The sequence below is a fragment of the Pempheris klunzingeri genome, chromosome 6 (genome assembly GCF_042242105.1).
Source record: "Pempheris klunzingeri isolate RE-2024b chromosome 6, fPemKlu1.hap1, whole genome shotgun sequence".
Lineage (NCBI taxonomy): Eukaryota > Metazoa > Chordata > Actinopteri > Acropomatiformes > Pempheridae > Pempheris > Pempheris klunzingeri.
The window spans coordinates 21,270,732-21,279,917 of NC_092017.1; the positions used below are offsets into that span (position 1 = coordinate 21,270,732).

The 9,186-nt window shown below is 42.0% G+C and overlaps 1 protein-coding gene across 1 annotated transcript in view; it reads right to left on the reverse strand.

Annotated features, from left to right (window-relative positions):
• The window catches only part of hmcn1 (hemicentin 1), an 81,097-nt gene extending 72,114 nt beyond the window's left edge, over positions 1-8,983 (reverse strand). Inside the window, exon 1 of the mRNA XM_070831948.1 lies at positions 8,728-8,983. Coding sequence (XP_070688049.1) covers positions 8,728-8,983 — 256 coding nt within the window. The remainder of the gene's footprint in view (positions 1-8,727) is intronic.
• Positions 8,984-9,186: the final 203 nt, after the last annotated feature.

Sequence of the window (9,186 nt, forward strand, 5' to 3'; positions counted from 1 at the left end):
ACCTCAGATGCAGCAGATCAGCACTGTCGACCACACACAGATGCACACTCAGATGTCTGAGGCAGTGACTGCCTACCAGCCTGCCGCAGCACACAAGGGCGCCTTCAGAGCTGCCCAGGTACGTTGAGAAAATCCAAAAATGATAAATTGTTATGTGGAAAAAAAGATCATTTTAGTCTTTTATGGATTTCAAGAGAGTTGATCATGAGCTGAGAATGAGCTTGTCATCGATTTCACGCACAGCACCAGATTCATCAGAACAAGCTCAGGTTTAACACTGAATGATACAGTATTTGTAGGGAATGAACACAGTTTAACATGTGCATATTATTTTGTAATGATTGTAATGATTTATGTGAGCCCACTTTTTTTTTTGGAACATAGAAAGTGCGCGATGTCATCGAAAATATTGGGAAACACTAGTCTAAGGTGGTCTTCGTGATAAATGACTTCCCCCAGCAAATACCCTTCAGAGGCAGGGGGCAGAGGGCACTGACAGCCTGACCTTCAGCCTTGCAGCCTGTAATTCAGATTCCTTAAACACTTGTATGGTTCAGACACATTTAAAACCCACACAGGCCTACGTGTCAATCAAAATTCTTAGATTCCTTGTTGTTCCATCTCTACCTCTACTCCTTGCTTCTATCTTTACGGCCTTTTCTCCGGTGCAGACACACGGACATGCCACCAGTTGTGCAGTCTTTCAGCACTACACATCAAGTCTGTTTGCAAGAGGAGCTGGCAAGAAGAGACAATATGGGAAGAGAGAAATGCGAGGATGAGAAGACCTATAAAAGCGACCCATGAGCTCATCTATTTTTGTAAACATACTATTCACACTGTCACTGAAAAACTCCTGCATGTGTATGGCTGCAAACCTGTGGTCCTGCGATAAATAACATCATTAAACTTTTACAAGGATGTAGTGCCCTGTTTGGTCTTTTCCAGTATAGTAAAGCTGGCCCAGTAGACAGCATTTCATGAACGCAACAATAATTAGCTTTTTGGCAACAACACTGACGTATTATCACCTTATAAAGTTGTTCTCATGAGCGTGTTAGCAAACAGTTTACTATTTATACATCCAGCAGATGCAGAACAACATTAATATTCATTTGGAGTTGTGTCTGTGGCCCACTGACACGCATTATTGTGAGTTCAATATGCTGCTGAGATAAATATCTAGCTCTTTAGCAGCTAGAAGCTTTACAGTGTTACTCGCTTACTTTAGGTAGGTAGAGTACAGTGAGTACAGACACAGTTGGCTGCCGATGTTGGAAACAGGGTTGATGAGAGTGGTGAGGGTAGGAACCAAAACAGCAATGTTGTGGGCAGTAAATCTGAAACCAAAAGAAAGAGCTGGAAGAGGGAAAAAAGCTCTGTAAGGCTGAGGGGAACTGCAGAGTCAGGAGCTAATTCTCTGGAGGTTTGACATAATTAGCAACTGTAGTACGCTGACACAATGTTAATATAAAGATATTGATTAGTGCATCTTTAAGGATTCAAGTCTGTACTAAAAAATTTAAATAAAGTATGGCCACAAAGCGATTTGCTGTAACCCTACTATCCTGCAGTCCTGCATGTCTACCTGTGTACATGATGTGTTAGAGACTCATCCAGCTCAAATAAATGTCTGCATGTGTTGAAGACAGAATAACTAAAAAAAATGTGTCCTATATCTATTTCTATAAGAAGAAGCATATCAATCTTGAGCCAAGCTACTGAAACCTAACATACGCTTCAGCTGTAATGTACATAAACAGCTTACACAGTAAAGAAAATGAAGTCATGCCACACCAAACCATGGGAATGTCCATCATTGGCACCGGATCCATGTGGATGTAAACCTAATGTGCTCCAAATGAGTCCTCCAGGCCCCAAAAGCATGATGTAAAACAATGAAATCAAATGAATCTGTGCTAAAAAGTCCTTTAGGAAAAATGTTTCCTTAATAATAACGTCTAGACATCGATCTGTAGCGTTTAAATTGACTATAAAAAAGCTGATGTGAGGAAAGCCCTCATTGAAAGGCCAACAGTAAAAGTGCTGAGGTTGCTGCTTATAATTATGAGCAATAAAGCGCTAAAAATGCTGACTAGCAAATACTAATATGCAACACAGTATACGTAAGTCTGCAGCTGGTATAGCTGGCAATGAGCAGCTGGAAACAATCCACTTGGATTCCAAGGTAGTAGATTTTGAAAGAGCGGTTTGAGAAACAAACGTTTGTTGTAGAAGCATAAAAAATGGGTCGGTATGTTATTCATAACTATCTTGAAATTTCTGACCATGTTATGTGGCTCAAGCCTTCTCTAGCCACTGCACTGTTACAGGAATTGACCAAACAAACCGCAAGACCAGCATTTAAAAACTGCTCCCCACCAACAAAAGGAAAGGAACGCCAGCTGTTATCAAAATCACCTGACTTGCCTCGGGTGCTCAGCTCTCCCAGATAAATGGACTCGGAGTGACTGGCTGCTTATGCTGTGGACACATGGTAAGAGTTAGGGATAGGTCAGGTAAACATGTCTGCCCCAGAACAGGAAAAACACATCTTAGACATGCAGCAAAACACGCGTTTGTGGCACGCAGTGCAATTCCTATGAACAATGGTCACATTCTTCTGAAAAGAAACCTGCTTTAAAAGACTTTTAAGTTGTCTTTTATAATAACTTTTATAATATAGGACTAATATAGGGAAGACAAGGGCTTGTTGTCACACTCTTTAGTTTCATGTGAACTGCTCATCATCAACACATCTTACAATAGTCATTCCTTTATTACAGGGAAGCTGAAGGTCTTGAGCTGAAACGGATATCCTCATCATTCGTATAACTTATCTTATTTTTTAAGTTATTAACCGTCAAAGACACTCTTATACATTGTGACGACCAACTCTGAATGGAGTTACTGGTCATTATAGAAATCAGTGGGGCTTCAGTAAAAAGTCAGATTTTAAAAGAACATTTGTAACTATTTGTAACTTATTCACTGTAACGACAAGTAAAATGAAGGAATTTACAGTGTTGAAAAAAATCTAGCTGTTATTTAAGCCATAGTTTCATAACATCTAATGGATGTCTCAGGTATGACAACAAGCCCCACTTGACCTCCTGACAGAGGGTTTATGCTAGCTAGCACATGTCGTTAGGTAGCGCCTGAAAGGTAGACTGAAATTAAAGCTTTTACCTTCCTCTTTTTCATAAATGTTTGATTAGGAAATGCTGAAACACTTACAAGCTTTTATTACAAAAACAACAGCAACATGAAAAATTACTCTGACCCATAAAAAATCTCTCACCTCAATGTTTTGTTTCTCTTACACAGAATGGCCAGATAGAAATGAGCATGACTTTTGAGCATGCCAAATGTTTGATATCCTCTAGTTTGGCTGTAATAAGCACCGTGACAACCAACCTATGAGACAGCTAACCCTGTTCTCCCCCACCTTTTTTGTTGCAGATATCATGCGTTTGCCATCTGCATTGGGACAATTATGGTCTAAACTTGAAAACTGGGAGACAATATTGAAGCTGATGTGACATGCATAGAGGTCTAATGCAAAGATAAATAAATAAAATAATAAATTACAGAGAAATGTATGTATAAATAATCATATTATGTTAATTATCACACATCTTTAGTCACAGGGTAAACAGTGGAAGTGCAGCACTGACTTTATAAAGTAATCAACTCAGGATGCATTCTTGCACATATTTGATTGACCAATGCAGCATCTAACCAGATTATGCCTCCGTGAAATCAATTACCAAGGCATTTACAAGGTTTCCATCATCAAATAATCAACTCTCTCAGTCTGGGGAGATGAAAAAATATTTAGTTTTTTTGCTAAGCTAATGAAAGTTTCTAGTCTGTTTCACCATTTTTTCACTACTGCAGTCTATCCAACATCAAAACAGCAAAAACAAGCCACAAAAGGTCAAGAGGACATCGATGGGACCCCAGACAGTGATGCCAAAGAGCTCTGAAGGTCACAACCAGGGCACACGAACCCTCAGGACCTCAGGACACTGCTCAGAATTCATCATAGGTTGGAAAAGAAATCCATAACCTAGAGGGAGATAAAAACCCAACATGTTGGAGGGTACAAAGTGCCAGAAACATTTGACAAATGACTCCTGAATGGGTCATTCATGCCAAATGGGTTCATGTCAACCAGTGCATCCAAAGGTCAACTACCTGTGACTTTTCTAAACACCAGCTTCATCCTTCATTCGTAATAGCCTTTTAATCTCTAGAGCTGTCATAGATAAACTTGTAAACAGGGGACAGAGTGTGAAGTATTCCTGTAGAAGCCCTCGGGTATGTGCTGCCTTCCAAGATGAAAGGGGGAAAAGCTCTGAGCACCGATTACAAAGCTAAATGCAGCTTAAACTATTGCACTAAGAGCGCCTCAGGGCACTTCAGAAGATACATGTACGGTCCTAAAAATTAAAGACCATTTTAATATTCCCGTGCAGGCCTATTAGAACATGAAACACTCAGACTCCAGACTCATATTGTAGTCTGCCACACTCCTCTCTCCTCCTCTAATTCTCCAAAAACCTCCACCTCTCTCTTTTGGCATTCCTGCCTAATAGCATCATTATTGACTCTGTCCAGCTAAACGCAGGCTCCTTGTAATCTCACAGGGGTGGGGCGGTTCAGACAAAAAAACTGCTGCTCTGGAAAGAAAGAAACAAAGGGAGAAGGGGATGTTGGAAGAGGACGGTGAACACCAACAAAGGGAGCTCTGAGATGAGTGCCTTTGATCATGCAGAGGAGGTAGAAGGTATCCCGTCATCACTCCACGCCCAGGGCTTTGGTCCATCTCCTTCTAACTACAGTTAGGAAAAGGGTAGCAAGGCAGGCCATCAACTTAACGTAACCAATCTACAGCGAGCATAGCTGAAACAAACACCAGATACCAATAACACAGAGGCAAAACTCTGAGTCTGAACTTCTTCATGTGAGCACCTGTTAGGCAGATGTCACTCGGTCAGCCAGTCAAAATTTCTCTGTTTGGCCGCCGCCATCCCTTGTACCTTTCCATCAACACATCCAGCGCAGTCATTAGGACATAGATGTGCTTCTGTTTCAGGTCTGTAGTCCAGCAAACTAGATTGGATGTCTAAATTGTCAATACGCTTGAAACAAAGTGTCTGTCGGATTGTTAAACAGTGTTTACAGGCTAATCCTTCACAGGTCACACAACTACTTCAGTCATTTTTTGCATTTGCAAACGTTTGCACGGCTATCCCCATTGGAACAACTATTGCGTATTGCCCAACTTTTGCCTTCAGAAATCATTGGACAACATTTTCTACAAACTTGCGTACCATATCTATCTTTTTATGAATGGTCACTCAAGTTTAGGATAAAGCAGAAGAACAAAAACATTCCTGAACGTTGAAGATTAGCACAATTCCAGTACATCGATTGACACATTTCATCCTGGAAGGGGTCCAAAACGTAACTGACTGCAAAGACTTCGCAACCAAATATTAAATGTAATGATTTTATGGAAATTGTTGGCTAGTCCTTTGCTTTCTCACATTTGAAATTAGGAACTACACTGCTAAACAATACAGAAAGGGGTTAAAATTATGCCACTTTTTGGTGTATACACAAATACCCTCAAATTAAAGTACTGAGTCAGAACATTAACCTTACAGTCAGTCATTGCTCCTTTTTTACATCCATTATGCTGGAATGCACAGCTAACACAACAACAGATAAGTGTCGCTGCCTTAATACTGACTGCACTGAGTGTGTTCGACTATGGTGAGAGTGCTAGGCCCCCCCACTGACCAAAGGAACTGGGCTCTGACCCATCTCATCCTCAGCTAATTAAACACTCACACAAGCACATACAAGACACACACACACAAACACACCCTCTCACAGCAAGGAAGTATTTACAAGGACAAGCATGTGTGTGTAAGGACGTCAGCAGAGCCACGAAGAACGCCGAATCTCAGAGGAATTGGATTGGAAACAAAATTGCAGACACACACACACACTTTTTTATCTCATGTCAAGTCCCTATGTCAACATTGCAGTTTCTTTATTTGTGGTTAATTGGAAACCTTGCAATTTGCCATTAATTCCGGGGTAAATGTCACATTTCCTTGCTTAAGAATGGTACGAGTGTTGTGAAATAAAGTTTATTTGGCTGTAAACTCTCAAATAAATGTTCCATGGGTCCAGAAGGTCTGCTTGCAATGCACCTTTAACTTCTCAGCCTAAGACTGAATTCCTTAATGACACATTAGTCATCATTTCTTGGACTGAAGCTACAGAAGAGAGATGTTCACATATACAGCTGTTATCTGAACAGCTCACGACGGCCTTTCACGGTAGATCATCTCATTAAGTGGACGCCATTTTTCAAAATAAGCAGGGTATGAAATGATAACACAGCAGGGTAGCCAAAATTCACCCCTACCACTGTTTCATTGGAGTGTTCTCAGACTAAATACACAACCCCTGTGCCTCAGTAAAATGACTTGTGAAGTATCCTCTTGCTTTCTTTCTTTCTCTCCCTGCAGGATGGAGGAAAGGGGGGGCTTCCTGACTGATCTTCCCGCACAAGCCTGACCCCAATATCCAGACATCCTCCTGACACTCTCGCTTCGCACACACAGACAAGCATACGCGCAGGCCGAGAGAAACACAGATACACAAACACACACTCTAATGTTTACCGTGTCAGGTTGCAGTGTAAATAAAGGGGAAGCTCCGGCCTCTGATTTAAAAGGAGCCAATTCAAACAGGAGGGACTGCGGTATCGCACTGGGTTGGACGGAAAGCAGAAAAATGAGTCTGTGTCAGAATGAAATAAACCCTAAAAAAAAAGTTCTTATGAAAACAAAAGTGATTCTCTCCGAGGGTCTGGGGTATCGTCGGAAAAGGACAAAAAGTGAGACGGGAGAGATGGGGGTTGAACAACATTTAGGGAAGCAGCTACCCCAGTTTGCAGTGTGCTGTGCAAATCATTCCTCTATTCCCCTGGGGGTTTCGAAGAACACATTCTGACATCCTCGTAAACATTTTAAGGAGCAAGCGAACGTCACTTGGTGGTGAGGGACAAACACAAAGACAAGGAGTCTGTAAAGAGAGGATAACACCAGATTTCTGAGTCAAGCTGTTGCAGTTTCAGTTTACTGTAAGAGGAGAAGCATAATTGGTTCCTACTGAGGGGAACATTTGCTATGAATCAAGCCTTGAAGTTAGACGCAGGTTGTAATCACAGAATTCTTTCACTGCTGTTGCTTTGCCCAGTATACAGTTTATCACAAGTCTTTTATCATCCCGCTAATGATTCAAGATTTACTTCCCCCCCTGACGCACACAATAATAAATTCATCATTTGTTACACTTGTGTATACTGAGCATATTTCTTCTTTGAATGTAATTATTATTCTAGGCACAGAGCTGCCGCTTGACTCTGATGATTGAGGATTTGAGCTTCATAAGTATTTGCAACATGCAGAAGTTTCGCGGAGGAAGGCAAACATCTGGAATAGGAATCTGTCTCTTCACCACACAGATCACGTCTGTCCATTCATCTCTTTCCTAAACCCCTCAGATCTCTCGGATCAGTTTGTCTCTGCTGCATTCAAGTTAAACCGAGTAATTAGAAATGTATATATCACGAATGAGTGAGGGGGGAGCACATTTAAAAAGTCCTAAATCACATTTTGACAAGATGCTACACAAATATAACAAGAAATTCCTAGAGTAAGTTGTATCCAAAGATCTTTAAAGGCCAGAGGGCAACAGACATACTCATTTCTGCCACTACCTGTCTTTCTTATAAGGCCTGTCTACAGAGGTGTTTCTGGAAATGGTTCTGCAGTCCACGTTTCAAGCTCTCTCCAGCGTGCCATCCATTGCTCTTGCTGTTGATGGAGCATCTTCGCAAGTGGACATCTCACACGTCCCACCTCCAAATCAGCACACAACCCCCTCCCCACACACATGGATTCACAGCAGTCTTTGATGGTGTTTTTGCAAGCAGGTAAGTGACTTCTCCTCCCTCTCAGAAAATAGTAATTAAAGGGGCTTTAAAAATCCTTTAAAAACACAAAGCCTCTCCGTCACCAAAACTTTCAAACTTCAAATGTCAACTTCAATATAGCTGTGCATGTGAGAGTAAACATTGCATTTTACTTGGAAACTAAGAAGTCAGCAGTCACTCTGAATGCTGGCCAACAGCTTTGTTTGCATTACCACACACCACACCACTGCCCAGGGGGACTCCGATCTGAACTAAATGTGAGTGCTGATTATTCACCACTAATCATTTGTTATATGACTGTGCGCCAGGACATCTGACCTACAAGCCCAATGACATATTGTCTCGGCATTAGCTGCTGAGAATGAGAGAGCACCCAAAGGTGATGATAATCATCAAGCTGCATTGCAAACCTAAAGCCACACACTAACTTTGGCGGAATGCTAATGATAGTGACCGCCAGGTTGAACATCTGCGTGCGGAGACGAAATCCCCGAGTCCCTCCTCTGGAGGTGTGAGGAGCATTAGGTATTCAGAGGGCGGACTGTGAGCAAACTATCACATTTCTCACTTTTCTGCGTGCTTTTGTTGTCACATCGGATAGTGGACACCTAATTATCTGAAAAGTGTGCAAAATTAACTTTTCCCAACAAAGCACAAAGTTACCACTGCAGAATTAGACACTCCACATATTTGAATTACATTACCTGGGTCATGGAAGGGGACCAGGGCAAAGTTATACAGAGTTTTCTTCGGTCTGCTCAGGGATGTTTCCAAAATCTTGGACGCGCCCTCGATGACCTGGACCAGGTCGTCGTACATGGAGCCGGTCACATCAAAGACGAATGCCAGGGTGGATGCGCCCTCCGGGATGTCCTCCTTCGTGGCCCCGGTCCCTGCGTCTTGCCCGGCAGAAAAGGCCACGGAGAGCGCCAGGGACAGCCACACCAATCTGCTGCCCATCTCAGATCCAAGATGCTTCTCAAGCAAAGTTCTTGGGTATTTTGCTCTCGCCAGTCGGAACCTCAGGGTGAGTCTCGGGAGAAAGGCTGAGACATCGGGCTCTCAAAAATGGACTGAAACGAATATATTAGAATTTAGAAAGAAAAAAAAAGCACATCAGCCAAAAACAAATGTATTTAAGGAATCCCTCGTAGTGTGCGTCT